The sequence below is a fragment of the Mytilus edulis genome, chromosome 2 (genome assembly GCF_963676685.1).
Source record: "Mytilus edulis chromosome 2, xbMytEdul2.2, whole genome shotgun sequence".
NCBI lineage: Eukaryota > Metazoa > Mollusca > Bivalvia > Mytilida > Mytilidae > Mytilus > Mytilus edulis.
This window is the reverse complement of record NC_092345.1, coordinates 20099296-20116405: the sequence shown is the minus strand read 5'-3', so window position 1 is coordinate 20116405 and position 17110 is coordinate 20099296. Positions and strand designations below refer to the sequence as shown.

The window sequence follows — 17110 nt, the reverse complement described above, 5'->3', positions numbered from 1 at the left end:
CATAAAAGTTAAAATGTTGAAAGTAAATTCCCCAATGGAACTGCACATGCACAAGATTATTTACGGGAATGTACATATTATATAGAACACGAAGTACTCATAGTACGTTGGCAAATATGTAGATTTTATATTAAAAGCAATGTCAAGCTAAATAAAATCTGGGACACTCATCTAACACTGTGTCTGGTACAGGTTGACTGTCACTGTGCACAACAGTTCGTCATAGAACCCTATGGGGAAAACCAGAGAACTCGTTATGCCAGAAAACACTGTCAAACATCCAAACAACTATTATGCTGTTATTTATGTATTATTGTCATTTTGTTTATTTTCTTTGGTTACATCTTCTGACATCAGACTCGGACTTCTCTTGAACTGAATTTTAATGTGCATATTGTTATGCGTTTACTTTTCTACATTGGCTAGAAGTATAAGGGGGGGGGGGGTTGAGATCTCACAAACATGTTTAACCCCGCCGCATTTTTGCGCCTGTCCCAAGTCAGGAGCCTCTGGCCTTTGTTAGTCTTGTATTATTTTAATTTTAGTTTCTTGTGTACAATTTGGAAATTAGTATTGTGTTCATTATCACTGAACTAGTATATATTTGTTTAGGGGCCAGTTGAAGGACGCCTCCGGGTGCGGGAATTTCTCGCTACATTGAAGACCTGTTGGTGACCTTCTGCTGTTGTTTTTTTCTATGGTTGGGTTGTTGTCTCTTTGGCACATTCCCCATTTCCATTCTCAATTTTAACTATCCATACTAATCTGTGTCCACACTTGTTTACTCATAAAATAGTATTATCAATGATCCGTTTAAACGAGTTCAAGGTCAGATGAACCCTAATCTAATCATTTTATCGTAAACCACATTTTGTTACCATTGCAATGCTTACAAAGGGGTAGCCTTATAGCATCTGAGAAAGAGATCTAAATACGCAAACTGATTATTCCACCATAAAAATGAGTTTTAGGTCAGATGAACCTATGTCATACAGACATTTACACCCTTCCATCATTCAATATACCACAAATGGTTAACTTGTTGCCTTTAAAACGGAACTTACCACCAACACTTAACATTGTCTATTTGATAGGATATGGTCAGATGATAACTGCAAGACAGACATTTCCATTTTAATATCATTTCATACACCAAATATATAGTTGACCTTTTGCTTAAAGTATCCGTAAAACAGACTTACCCAGGAATCTAGAAACTTACCATTTACCAATGAAGCATTAAATGTTTTAGCTACTAATATCAGGATCACGTTAGTTGTCGTCTGCCAATGCAGTAGAATGGTCATCATGTAATAAAAATTGATTTGAAGAACAGTTTATTCGTCACTCGTTACTCGTGCTTAGGGAGCTACCATTTGATTTTTATGGGGAGCTAGGATGAAATTTGAAAAAAAAAGGCAGGACAGGAGTTTTGAGTAAAAAATAAAAGGCAGGATGAGACACTTTGCAAAAAAAAAAAAGGCAGGATGACAATTTAGGTAAAAAAGGCAGGATATACTAATAAAAAAAAGGCAGGACCGAATAGAGTGAAAAATAAAAAGGCAGGACAGAGATTACAATTAAAAAAAAAATGCAAGACAAAATGTTTCATCCTAGCCACCATAAAAATCAAATGGTAGCTCCCTTACCATAGTCATCCAGCCAAGTACACGATAATTGTTTCTTTTTACGGGGAATCATGGTCATTGCCTATTGGTAAACAAGAGTGCACACACTGAAATGTCTAGCCTTTACTTACCATTGATATTATGTTGATAGCCCTAATTATAAAGCCTTACTGTCACATAAAATTAACATGCTCCAGGAAAATGAGGTCTAGGTCATACAAACCAAACGAGAAATACATGTAAACCTTTCAATCATTCAAAACTCTAAATATAGTTGACCTATTGCTGATAGTTTTTAAGAAACAGACCACCAAAAAACTAAACACTATCCAATGAACCATAAAAATGAAGTCAAATAAAAGGTCAGATGAACCATGCCAGGCAGACATCATGTCACATGTACAGCTTACAATCCTTCCATACAACAAATATAGTTGACCTATTGCTAAAAGTTTAAGAAAAACAGACCAAAAACACAAAAACTTAACACTGAGCAATGAACCATAAAATGAGGTCAAGGTAAAATAAAACCTGTGAGACTGACATGCACATCATAAAATATTTCCTTACACCAAATATATTTAACATATTGCATAAAGTACCGGTATTAGAAAACTAGGATATAACGTTATAAAGAGGCATAACTCAAGAACTGTAAAAGTGAAGCTGCCAAAATTTAAACTTAAACTGAGCTTAGCGGTAATAAGCATTATATATTGAGAAACTTAAGTTAGAGAACAGAAACGAAAAAAATCAGACATTTTTCCTTTTGCAAAGGGGCAAAACCCTAAAATAGTAATCCAAGGGCTTGTAAGCACTGAATGGTAAAGATTGCTTTAATTTATCAGTTGGTAGTAAAATTGAATACTGCATTGTATAAAGCATTGGTTTTAGTTGATTCAACTACCATTCTGGACAAAGAAAGATAACTCCAATTTTCAAAGAAGATTTCAACCAGATGCTCCGCAGGGCGTAGCTTTATACGACCGCAGAGGTTGAACCCTGAACGGTTGGGGCAAGTATGGACACAACATTCAAGCTGGATTCAGCTCTAAATTTGGATTGTGATTAAATAGTTCCCTTACCAAAAAGTGCTAACATGTTGCACATAAGATGCTCACGTTAGAAACTAACATGATTGCACACGAGTTTTTTAACATGCAAATTAGGTGAGCATTTTGTGAGCAAAAAAATTGCACATATGAAACTAACCTAATTTGCATGTTAAAAACCTCACGTGCAACTGCTCATATGAGCTTTTGTTTCACATGTGCATTTTATTAGATTGCTCATATGAGCAGTTGCTAACATGTTGCACACGTGAATATTATAGTTGACCCAAACAAAATGGCTGATTTAAAAAAGGAATATTTTTCAAATTTAAATGAAAATCTTAAATAATTCAGTTGAAAATAAAATAACTGATACATCATGTTAAAAGAGTTATTCTTTAATTTTAATTAACTGACAATATTATTGTCAGTTAATTATGATTTTCATATCATTTTTTTTATTTTTTATTTAAACAATAACATTACATTATAAAACTAATAGAGGGACTTGCAAGTTTAGTACACAATGAATGTCTTTGATTAATAAGTACTGTATTTCAAAAAGTTTAAAAGGAAAAATCTTTTTACATGTAGTACCTGTACTTATTTTGAAGCAACCTGTATATATATTCCCATAAAGGACTTAAAATTGTAATATATTTCAAAATCTGACACAAAAATAAAAATAATGAAATAGAAATGATAACTTACAAATAATTAACCACAGCCACACTGGATTTATCAGATTTCAACAATGCCTTTCTTCAAATAGCACAATATAGGACTTAACATTTTCCATATCCATCTACCTCCATTTATTGCATGCTTTTCATGAATTTGAATTTACAGGAAGTACATGACTGGGCATGTCATTTTGAAAAAGCTCATATGAGCAATGATGTAGGTTAGTTTTGAATGGTTAGAAGAATGGAAAAACTTTTCAAAGTACAAAACTAACATAAAACTAACATGGATGATAAAAGCTCACCTGAGGTTTGAATTGCACATGTGAGCATTACGTTACATTTTTGTGGGCACATATGAACTACCAAACTGCACATATGAGCAACCTGATTTGCATACAATTCTTACTTGCATCTCATGTGCTTCACATGTGAAACTTATGTGCTTTTGTTAGCAATTTATGTACGGGTTGACACAGCATAGGTTTCTGACACAGAATGAATGTGTTCTAATGAACTTAAATTTTTTGTTTTCTTTTAGAGCAATTCAATATGCTGTTGAATATTAATCCTCTCAAAAAAATGTTTGAAGAAATTTTCTTTTTTATTTATGAAATTTCAAATGAGAAAAATTGAACCCAATTTTTTTAATCACATCCCCCTTTTCCTTATTCCAAAACTAATCTCAATTAAAATTTCTAATGGAGTTTGCAACAATAACTACTCATTTAAATACATCATAAAATATTAAGATGTAAAAAAACTGCTTGTTATCACTGAATGGTAAAGATTATTTTAATTTATCAGTTGGTAGTAAAAAGTGAATATACATTGTATATTGTATATAACAAAGATTTAAGTTGATTCTGGACAAAGAAAGATAACTCCAATTAAAAAAAAATCTTGCTATTGCACAATATTTTGCAATTAGATATTTCTTGCTTACTATTCTGGACAAAGAAAGATAACTCTAATTAAAAAAAAATTTGCTATTTCACAATATTGTGCAATTAGATATTTCTTGCCATTGCGCAATACTGTGCAATTGAAAAGACTTGCTATTGCACAATACTTAATATAATAATTTTAGATCCTGATTTGGACCAACTTGAAAACTGGGCCCATAATAAAAAATCTAAGTACATTTTTGGATTCAGCATATTAAAGAACCCCAAGATTTCAATTTTTGTTAAAATCAGATTAAGTTTAATTTTGGACCCTTTGGACTTTAGTGTAGACCAATTTGAAAACAGGACCAAAAATGAAGAATCTACATACACAGTTAGATTTGGTATATCAAAGAACCCCATTTATTCAATTTTTGATGAAATCAAACAAAGTTTAATTTTGGACCCCGATTTGGACCAACTTGAAAACTGGGCCAATAATCAAGAATCTAAGTACATTTTTAGATTCAGCATATCAAAGAACCTAACTGATTCATTTTTTGTCAAAATCAAACTAAGTTTAATTTTGGACCCTTTGGACCTTAATGTAGACCAATTTGAAAACGGGACCAAAAGTTAAGAATCTACATACACAGTCATGACAGTTAGATTCGGCATATCAAAGAACCCCAATTATTCAATTTTGATGAAATCAAACAAAGTTTAATTTTGGACCCTTTGGGCCCCTTATTCTGTTGGTACCAAAACTCCCAAAATCAATACCAACCTTCCTTTTATGGTCATAAACCTTGTGTTTAAATTTCATAGATATCTATTTACTTATACTAACGTTATGGTCCGAAAACCAAGAAAAATGCTTATTTGGGTCCCTTTTTGGCCCCTAATTCCTAAACTGTTGGGACCTCAACTCCCAAAATCAATACCAATCTTCCTTTTGTAGTCATTAACATTGTGTTTAAATTCCATTGATTTCTATTTACTTAAACTAAAGTTATTGTGCGAAAACCAAGAATAATGCTTATTTGGGCCCTTTTTTGGCCCCTAATTCCTAAACTGTTGAAACCAAAACTCCCAAAATCAATCCCAACCGTTCTTTTGTGGTTATAAACCTTGTGTCAAAATTTCATAGATTTCTATTAACTTCAACTAAAGTTATTGTGCGAAAACCAAGAAAATGCTTATTTGGGCCCTTTTTGGCCCCTAATTCCTAAAATGTTGGGACCAAAACTCCCAAAATCAATACCAACCTTCCTTTTGTGGTCATAAACCTTGTGTTAAAATTTCATAGATTTCCATTCACTTTTACTAAAGTTAGAGTGCGAAAACTAAAAGTATTCGGACGACGACGACGACGCAGACGACGACGCCAACGTGATAGCAATATACGACGAAAATTTTTTCAAATTTTGCGGTCGTATAAAAAGCATAAAAATATAGGATATATACCAATACACATAATTAAGATTTCAAAAAGCATTTATTGAAGTTGATTCAACTATGATTATGGACAAAGGAATAATTTTTTTTTTACTTCGATTGATATTTTGAAATTTCTCAGCAATTTTTCCATTTGAAAAGGACATAACTCTAGACCTGTAAAAGAGACGGCACCGAAATTCCAACTTGATCTGTATATTGTAGTAATAAGCATTGTGTATAAGTTTCAATACATTTGGTTGAGGCAAAATTAAGTAAGAGAACTGAAACGAAAAATTTAGCCATTTTTCCATTTGTAAAGGGGCATAACTCTAAAACGGTAATAGTGACTCCACCAAAATTCAAACCTGATCTGTATTTAGAGGTAATAAGCATTGTGTAAAAGTTTTATAATATTTGGTTGATGCAAACTAAAGTTAGAGAACGGAAACAAACTTTGGTACGTACGTACGTACAGACGGACAAGGGTAAAACTTAATGCCGCCTCCGTTACAGTGGGGGCATAAAAAGACCAAAATTCAAAAACTTAACTTTGACCACTGAACCATGAAAATGAGGTCATGGTCAGATGACACCTGCCAGTTGGACATGTACACCTTACAATCATTTCATAGACCAAATATAGTTGACCTGTTGCATACAGTAATAGAAAAAGAATGTGTCCATAGTACACGGATGCCCCACTCGCACTATCATTTTTTCTATGTTCAGTGGACCATGAAATTGGAGTCAAAAATCTAATTTCGCATTTAAATTAAAAAGATCGTATCATAAGGAACCTCTGTTCTAAGTTTCAAGTTGATTTGACCAAAAACTTTAATCTGCCACTATCTTTTTCTATGTTCAGTGGCATAAAAAATAATAATTTGGCATTAAAATTAGAAAGATCATATCATAAGGAACATGTGTACTAAGTTTCAAGGTGATTGTATTTCAACAAACAAATGGTTTCAGAGATATCAGCCAAAATCTACATTTTATCCCTATGTTCTATTTTTAGCCATGGCGGCCATCTTGGTTGGTTGGCTGGGTCACCGGACACATTTTTTAAAACTAGATACCCAAGTGATGATTGTGGCCAAGTTTGGTTAAATTTGGCCCAGTAGTTTCAGAGGAGAAGATTTTTGTAAAAGGGGATGACGGATGCCAAGTGATGAGAAAAGCTCACTTGGCCTTTTAGGCCAGGTGAGCTAAAAAAGGCCAAAACACAATAAATTGCTTCGCTGAGCGTGAATTGGGCAATTACCCCTAACCAAATCCCAGTCTACCTTTTGTGATATGAAACATTGTATAATGTCAGAGAGATCCATAAACTTACACACAAGTTATTGTCTAGAAACTACAAAAATGCTTGTTTTTTGGCCCTTTTTCGGTCCTGAATTCCTAAACTGTTGGCACCCTAAACCACACAAAGAATCCAAACCTTCTACTTGAGGTATTAAACATTGTGGTTCAATTTCAGAGCAATGAAATACTTATACACAAGTTATTAACCTGAAAGTAGAAAAATGCTTGTTTTGGGCCCTTTTGGTCCCCTAATTCCTAAATAGTTGGGACCACCATCCCCAAAATCAATTTCAACCTTCCTTTTGTGGTATTGAACTTTCTCTTAAATATCATAGAGATCCATTGATTTAAACTAAAGTTATTATCCAGAAACCCAATTTGTCTTCCGACGACAACATCATATCATTATATGATCCCAAAATATTTTTTTTCTGTCGTATAAAAACTTGCATATGACCACTGAACCATAAAAATGACATCAAGGTCAGATGACACCTGTCAGTGCTTCCATACACCAAATACACTAGACTGATTGCTTATAGTATCTGAGATATGGACACCAAAACTTAACCTTGTTCACTGATCCATGAAATGAGGTTGAGGTCAATTGAAAACTGTCTGACGGGCATGAGCACCTTGCAATGTATGCACATACCAAATGCAGTAATTCTATTACTCATAATAAAAGAGAAATCAACATTACAAAAAATCTTAACTTTTTTTCAAGTAGTCAATGAATCATGAAAATGAGGTCAAGGACAATTGTCATATGACAGATGAAAACTTCATAACATGAGGAATCTATATATAAAGTATGAAGCATCTAGGTCTTTCACCTTCTAAAATATAAAGCTTTTAAGAAGTTAGCTAACACTGCCGTAGTATCAGCTGGATAACTATCCCTAAGTCAAGCTTTCTGTGACAAAAATCGCAGGCTCGACATCTATCATTTCTGGACATAAACTCATATCAGAAGTCATTTTACAATGTTGGTGCAAAAGGAAAGTAGACAAGGTATTTTGCCCCATCTGATGTCTAAATCTCTCAGTTTTCTTGAGTAAAGATGCTGATATGGTGATCAATGTGAAGGAACTTTAAAAAACAACAAATCAGAAACAAGATATGGTAAGGATGATTGATTTCAATAGACTATTTGCCAATTCCTGTAATTGACCGTAAATAGAGATCCCTTTTTCAGTTGTATCCCTTATGAGGGACATTAATTTGTATTTACAATGGAGAGCTAGCAGAAAGAGCAAATTTACGTGTGTAACGTGAGTAATCTTTAAGGTTTTCAAATCTTTTGATTACATTAATTTGTTGTTATCTAATCTAAATACTTTTGACATTAGAAATTATTTTTCATGAAAAATTAGTTAAACTCTGATACATCACTTTCAATTCATCATACTTTGCATTGACAAAAGCCAATTTTGTCCGGTATGGAACCAGTCTACGATTGACAAAGGGAAGTAATTTGTTTAAAAAGTGTGTAATAACATCATCAAATTGGTAATTGGCATATTGACTATTGGCAAGGCAGTTTCAGGGGACAACTCAATATGTTGACTGACAAATGTCAAGTAGTGAAAATATCTACATTGACATCTTTATATTCAAAATTAGCATGAAAACACAATACAATGTAGTTAGGCCAACTAAAATTAATTAGTAGATTTTCATCCAAATTTTCGAAAAACATGGGGCGGGTGGGAGGATTTTATTTTTTAAATTTTATTTCATATGAAACCCTTGTCACAAGTTCTTCATACCGCGGGGTATATGCTAGTGGAAAACAAGCTTGTATAATGTATATACATGTTGTATAAGGAATCTGACACTATTTTTTAAACTCTTAAAAGAAATCCATGATTGGCAACCACTGTTATACATGTAATTGCCGCTTTAGAAACCTATTTATAGTATACATCAAAGGGAAGAGAAATGCTCTCTTCAGTTGGACTAGACCTACACCAAATTTATTTTGCTTTTTAAGCAATGGTTTGTAGTCCACATAAAATCAATAAAATGTATTGGTACAATTGTATGCAACACAAGTATTTATGCAAAACAAGTATTATGAGTACAAAATAAAATGTAAACTCAGTGTGGAAAGTAATTATGTGATGTAAAACATGAACTTAACCAAAAAGTAGTTTTTTAATGACCAAATTGAGGGTATTTGGACAGTTACAGAGGGTGTTTGCTGTTTGTCAACAAAAACAACAGACATGGGTAAATATAAGGGAATTGAAATGCGTGTTTGTCGACTTTTTTTTCTCAATATACGGTCATAAATCAAACAAATTCGTGCTTGTGTCAATTTCTTTAATCCAGTCATGTTTTTTGTACCAATTTGTTCTACGATTCTTGCGCTTTGGATATCAATTACAGTCAAATTTCTGACACAAAGTCATCGTATAAATAAAGAAAAAACACGGTTTTCGATTCACTTGTGACTACCGCAATTTGCGTTAAACGACAAGGCGTTTTACTTGTTACTCGAATATTTCATGCCCTTCTCGTTATCAATCTCTATTCTCGGTAGATGTCGTCATAATAGAGCAGCAGAATATGTCGTCTCAATCATATCGTTATTAGATTACGCGGAGAAATACAAAAACGAAACAGGAAGTGTTGAAAGAAACGAAATTATCGATGGTTCCCGGTAACGGACATGATAAAATCCGGAAATCGTATTTTTGTTAAATAAAAAAAATCGGGGCGGGACAATTTCAGAGGGGCGGGCGGGGATGAAAATCTAGCAATTAATTTTAATTGGCCTTATAACCTCTTAATTAATAAATGAATGAAACTCTGATAATGTTATTTTTGTTTCAATAGCACTTTTTTGAAATAGCACTATTGGGAAAAAAATGAGGGAAATTTGCATTACTGTTTGGCTGGAATCTAATCACTGGAAACAATATTCAGCAACTCCTTATCTGATTATTATTATGACAATTGCACCATAAAATTGAGGTCACACCATTTTGGCAGTAGTTTTTAGTTATTAAATTTTCACTTTTTCATTGACAAGATTACACTTTTCCATCACAATAAACTACCTTTAACATGATCAGATGGACCTAGAGATAACATAAAAGTATGGCCATGTTTTTTGCATGTACAGACAAACACATTCAAACTGTATTGATGTTATATTGGTTATTCTCATCAGATTTTGTCTAATGCTTAGTCCGTTTCTGTGTGTGTTACATTTTAATGTTGTGTCGTTGTTCTCCTCTTATATTTAATGCGTTTCCCTCAGTTTTAGTTTGTTACCCCAATTTTGTTTTTTGTCCATAGATTTACGAGTTTTGAACAGCGGTATACTACTGTTGCCTTTATTTAAATAACAACACAACTAATACCTTTATAGATATGTTTTTATTAAAACACTGAGAAAATTTAACAGAATATACAGAACATCTACAACATGTGAAGCACTGATTTGGAAGGTCATGGAAACAACACCATAGATTAGGTAATTGGGTACAGAAATAATGGAAAGTTTACTCTAGAAGGTGTGTACAATGCACAACTACTTTCAAGAACAGTAAAACAGTTTATTTACTTAAATCATTAATCAAAAATACATTTATTTTTTATGATAATTTTGAAATTTGTTTTAATGCTTGCTCTATTCTGTATAATTTATTTGAACTCTATAAAAATATAGAAAATTTATGTATCTGCAAAAGTAACTAAATGACATCTAAGAGTTTAACAACTGCCTTATGATAAGGAGAATCTTACCATCACACAACTATCAATTACGTATAAAAGGAAACACATTTCTTGTTTTTCGATGTACACCATTTTTTTGGTGTAAATATAAGAAAGACTGATAGAAAAGTTTACACAACTTGAATATTATCACCATGGCAACATTGAATACAAAGGAATTGACTACAATTTTTTTTTTTATACAATACTAATAGTATTTAATAATTAGTGCACTATACATTCTGACATTGTAAAAAATCTAGGTATGAAAGAATACTATAGTTTTTATAGGGCAAATTAGTTATCGTATAAAACCTAATAAACTTATTCCTTACAATGTTACAGTTTCTTAAACGTCACTAAGAAAAAGTTTCTACAGAAGTAACTATACTTGTATCTTATGTACATATATTTAAAGGCCAGTGAAAAGAGTGGTATCATGTCATGTGGCTACAGAAATAGGAATGGCATACTGAAGACTTTATTTTTTCAGTGTGAAAATGTACGTACAACCTATTCAAAATTAATACCGGTAGATCAATAATTAAGCTTCAGATGAACAATAGTCTGTGCTGGCATACTGAAAGGTTAATCATATCAAAATATTTTGGTGTCATCCATTATTGTTCTTCATGGTATCTACTGTTTGATTGTTGGTGTTTAAACACCAATTTTAGCGCCACTTTTGGGCTATTTCATGGCGGCTCAATGAAATGGGACATCTAAAGACCTTTTTGTTTTCTCCATAACAATGTCACAACTATGCAAAGGAAAACAAAAGAAAATATTGATATAACTAAATAACTAAAAATTAATGGTTGTAGCATAAAATATAATCATAAGAATTGAATATTTCTTTTTTTCTTATAATTTTATAGGGTTGTAAACATTTAGAATGTTCTTCCATACTTTTTACAAAATATGCTTTAGTCAATGTTTTTACAACCCAATAAAATTACATAAAAACAGAATATTCTTATATATTAAAACAAGTCTACAACCTTGAAAATAATTAATAAATATTTAAAACTTCGACAGAAAAAAAAAGAGATGAAAGGTTTGTTTCATAAAACTTCAAACTTAATCTGACCATAATAGTTTCTCTTTTAACAAAATAAGAAAAAAAAACTAACGAAAAAATAAAAGAAAATCAAATGGTCGAAACTTCTTTCAGGAAGAATTCCTTATTTGGGACCCTTCCTTCAAACAAAATCAAAACTAAAGGAAACTAAATGTCAACAGTCCTCGGTCACCTATCTTGTATTTAAATGGGAAGTAGATGTTCAGTGGTTGTCGTTCATTTTTTTTACATAAATAAGGCTGTTAGTTTTCTCGTTTGAATTGTTTTACATTGTCTTATCGGGGCCTTTTATAGCGGACTATGCGGTATGGGCTTTGCTCATTGTTGAAGGCCGTACGGTGACCTATAGTTGTTAGTGTCTGTGTCATTTTGGTCTTTTGTGGATAGTTGTCTCATTGGCAATCATACCACATCTTCTTTTTTATAGTATATTTCGATTCATATCTGGATGTGTTCAAATTTTGTATATTTGATTTTTTAATGGTGGAATCAATAAGATATCTATAAAATATATACACACATTTTGTAAAGACTTAATCATCAAACATCAAGGAAAATTTATGATAAAACTTGTTGCTTCAATTTTCCTTTCAGTATCCATACACAGACAATTAAGTTATAAAAAGTAGAAGATATTTAGCCGCCAGACTTTTTCCACTCTTTACCAACACAGAAATTTCTTGAAAACTAAGCACAGTGTTTATATTAAAGAGTTACATACAATTTGTAAGGCACATGTTGGTAAAATAGTATTTCACCGGATATAAAAAACCTAAATTTGATTGACGATTCCAGGATAATCAAGCACTTACTATATAATGACAATTTATTTGCAAGAAAATCGACGTAACCAAATACAAAATTGCAACTTACATATTTTACGCATTTTTATTCTGATTGGTTTTAAGACTTGGATTCTGATCAACACAATATGAGGATACACTTTAAATGGCTTCAGATATTTTTCATTTTAGACTAAAATTACAGCTCGTTGATGAAAAATAAAGGCAACAACATATTTGTTTAAGTGACTGGTATATAAAACTGCCTCAAGACATATCTTTATTAAAAGATTTTTTCCCCCTTATATATCCAAAAGTGTAGGTCAGAGTGATTTTTCAAAATGCCATTAGAATAACTGGTAGGTACTGTTAGTTACTACTGAGTATAATATAGGGTGTGAATTATAACACAGCAACACATTCTGTTTTTTTTCATCTAAAACTGCTTTTTATAATAATATGTTTTTTCCTTCTTATACATGTCACAAGGAAGAAACTACAATGAAAAGTATGCTATCAAAATCTAAATAATTCTATAAAAATCTTATCACATACAATGTGCAGATAACAAGGTGTGGTGTCGTATGGGTAAATAAAGGTAAGAGTACGGGAGATAGCTTCACATTTGAAATCAAGGAATGAACACTTAGGACAAAACCAGTGTACACATATTACAATCTTGAGAAAAGAAAACTGTATTCTTTGTTTAATAAAGCAAATAAATCTTAATTTGAAAATAATAAAATTGAGAATGCAAATGGGGTATATGTTAAAGAAACAACAACCCAAATAAAGGGCAGACAGCTGTTCTGTTAAATATATTGTTTTTAAAATGCTTATAGGCAACATAAATGAAAGGCTCTTTTCAGTTGCTTTTATCATAAAAGATTAAATATCATTTCCAACATAGAGCAAATTAATTGTGTTTGTATGAATTATGTAATTAGTAGTGTACACTGGTTGCATCAAGCTTGCCCCTAAATAACTACACAAAAACAATGGGAGCCCAGTAGAGCAATATATATTTTTTAATCATGCCTTTTTCTTAAGCTTCATGAAGAAAAAAACAAATTTCTTTAAATTAAGGAACCTTTAAACTTTGTTTTCCTTCATTGTGAAACAAATCAAATAATGCCAAAGTAAAATGAAAGTATTGCTCTGACTGGCACGGCATCTGCAAACATGAAACCTTCTATTCTCCTTTTTCAAACAAAAATAATAATATAAAGGCCTCTTTGTTACTTAAATGATATGTATTATTATAGTTGTTTTAATTTTGAGTACTATATCTTATTCTTGCTAACAATTTTCATGTGGAAAACAATCTATAAAAATATTTTTTGAAATTTCATTATTTCCATAATTTAAGGCAATATTTTCTTTCAATATCAATAAGAATTTAAGGTCTTAATGTTTGCAGTGTAAGGCCACTGAAACACATATTTAATTTCTCATTCAACATTTCTCCCCACTTCAAACAATTTCTATTGATTGACTTTTAAGAAAGATATACAAGATATCTGACAACCAAAATTTCCTGATTTCTTTTTTTATCAAGATTACAAAATAGTAAATCCAGAAAAGTTCCCAAATATCTCAAATTGGAGGCACAAGTAAAACATTTTTTTTCCCATGGTGAAGTTTTTGATGATGAGAAAATCCAATATCTATTTCAAGATGACCAACAGAGATCATATCTGAACAACCTACACAATTTTCTCATTATAACAATTTCAATGTAACAGATTTTCTCATTCATAATAAATGGCACAAAAACAAAACAGGGAAACATAGATTTGTTTTTTTTTCTTTCATCTTCTTAACAGATCAACAGAGAAATATACTTTTTATGTAAAATATCATAAAATTTGTATCTATTTTTTTTCAAATAAAAAAGTACAGAACAGATCACAAAATATCAATAAATATAAGCTCCTATACTCCTATATTATCTAAAGTCGATGGTCTTAATTTATATTTGCTATTTGAATGAGTCTTCAAAATTTGATTGGCTCCAGAACTACTTGGGTAAATAGCAAGAATTTTGTGAAATGCTGACACTGGCAAACTTCCGGCCTCATTTTGATACTGAATATTTTCAGGATGAATGAACTGTATTTGTGCCCCACTTGTAACCAGATCTTTCAAAAGTTTATCAGCTTCTGAACGCATCATTGTATCAGGCAAGTCACACACTTCCAAAATATGACCTGAAAAAAAAGAAATAAAGGTATATTCATAAATCAATACAAAGCTTATTTTCTGTTTGGAAATTCCTTTTCTATCTACCAGTATATATAAATATATCAAAATTTGTAACAAAAAAAGACTAAATTTTACATCGTTTTTTTCAAAAAAACAATGTCACTAGCACTTTCATGCCGTAAAAAAAACTAAGGATTTTCTTGTCCCAGGAATAGATTACCTTAGCCGTATTTGGCACAACTTTTTGGAATTTTGGATCCTCAATGCTCTTCAACTTTTTACTTGTTTGGCTTTATAAATATTTGATATGAGCGTCACTGATGAGTCTTATATAGACGAAACGCGCGTCTGGCATACTAAATTATAATCCTGGTACTTTTGATAACTATTGGCAATATTCAGGAGATGATTTAATAATGTCCTTGTTGATACTGCTTTTAATAATGTTCATGAGATTACAGCTGTTGGTTATGTTCATGAGGTAAATGTTTAATCTAATGATTGTCTGGATGAATGAACTGTATTTGTGCCCCACTTGTAACCAGATCTTTCAAAAGTTTATCAGCTTCTGAACGCATCACTGAATCTTTTTTTTTTTTAGAGTGTTTTTTTTTCTCTTCTTTGTATATTTAGACCATTATTCTCTCTTCTAAATATTTTAGCACATCTTTTTTCAATTCTTAATTTTTTGCCTATTTTTCACTTTTTTTTATTCCTTTATTCTCATTTTGCTCATGCTCTATTCTGTAAACCACATCAAACCCTAATTAATCAAGTTGCTTGTTTACTATTCTCATTCTGATTTATTTTTTGTCATTTCTCAGTGTTGAAAGCTGTATCAACAGAGTTGTCTCCATTGATTCTTGTTGTGAAGAGACATTAGAATGTTATGTAATGTAATTGTTTCTAGTACTTTCGCGCACACTTTGTATGTAACGTAACGTTATTGTTACGTATCTATTTATCTTACGATCATAAAGCATCTCAACTAGCAAGACATTATTTTCTTCCACAAATATTACAAAGTATGACCCTCAAGATAATTCTAGTTCATCTAATGATACAAAATACATTGTGTGTATGACTGTCTAAATTGTCTCCATAAACAGTCCAAGTTTCTTTTTCATAAAATCAATATTTCTACAAAACTATTTCTCGTAGAACCTACTTTTTGGTGGGATGTGTGTTGCTTAGTCTGTAATTTTCTATTTGTGTTTTGCATTCTGTTGTTTGTCTGTTTTCTTTTTAGCCATGGTACTGTCAGTTTATTTTTGACATGCATTTGAATGTCCCTTCCGTATATTTTAGCCTCTCTTCCTCTTTAACTACATAGCTATATACTAACCAGTCTGACTATCGTTACTATCAATACTCTGATGGGGTGAAGAATCATTTTCTCTACTACGAGATTTCCTTAACTTTTGTTGTTTATTAGAGTATGTTGTACCAGTACTTCTGTAAATATCAACAACAAATATTAGTGAAAAAACCTTCCTAATTCACTGTATCAATGTATATCACTACAAATGCCTTTCAACAAGATTACACAATCTGAAATTTCTTGCCAGTTTTACTGATCACGACAGTATAGGTGTAGTTATGATGAACACCATATTTGCGGTAGAAAACACATCAACCAATTAAATTTAGAGAGTGAAATATGAAATGCACACCGAGATAAAACTCACATGGCTAAGTCAATATTTTGCTACGGTTAAACAACACAAATTTTGGGACAAAAAATATATAAGGTTCTTAATTTCAAATGGTTCAAGAGATTTTCTTTAAGTTTTAAACTGAAAACCAATCACTGGTTAAATAGGACATGAGACAAGGAATTGAATAAAAGAACATATGAACATACAAAAAGTTAATTGCTTCTTTCCACAACAATTGTGACATTTCATGTAATATATACAATATCAACAACAATACCTAATTACTGACTTTTGTTTCTGCGGCTGTACAAATGACTGTTGGTGAATTTGAACCTGCTGCTGTGGACGAAAGGTTTGCTGACCTAATAATCGACAATCTAAAAAAATCAAAATATTAAGTTAACCACATGATAATAGGAACACATATGGTTTCATACTCAACTTAAACTTGGGTTTCAAAAATTTGTTATCCTAAATAGTTAAAAAAAAAAAAAATTTAAAACATTTTCGACTAGCCTTCTGTCAGTCATGAATTTTTTTCAACTAGACCCTTAGCAAGCAGCAATAAATCCATAAATCTGTAAAGCAACTCTTAATTAAACAAATCCAATTTCATAGCATTAGCTTTATATAACAATTTGCTCAATTTTGTTTAGAAGT

The 17110-nt window shown here is 31.6% G+C and overlaps 1 protein-coding gene across 10 annotated transcripts in view; it reads right to left on the bottom strand.

The window, feature by feature from the left end:
• Positions 1 to 10370: 10370 nt before the first annotated feature.
• The window catches only part of LOC139511679 (cAMP-regulated phosphoprotein 21-like), a 75114-nt gene continuing 68374 nt past the window's right edge, over positions 10371 to 17110 (bottom strand). For 5 of the 10 annotated variants that reach the window (XM_071298686.1, XM_071298693.1, XM_071298687.1 and 2 more), the window contains 3 exons: positions 16728 to 16827; positions 16138 to 16247; positions 10371 to 14797 (listed from right to left, as the gene is read on the bottom strand). In XM_071298686.1, coding sequence (XP_071154787.1) covers positions 14523 to 14797; positions 16138 to 16247; positions 16728 to 16827 — 485 coding nt within the window. In that variant the 3' untranslated portion in view covers positions 10371 to 14522. The remainder of the gene's footprint in view (positions 14798 to 16137; positions 16248 to 16727; positions 16828 to 17110) is intronic. The other 5 variants (XM_071298688.1, XM_071298695.1, XM_071298689.1 and 2 more) reach the window with 1 other exon arrangement.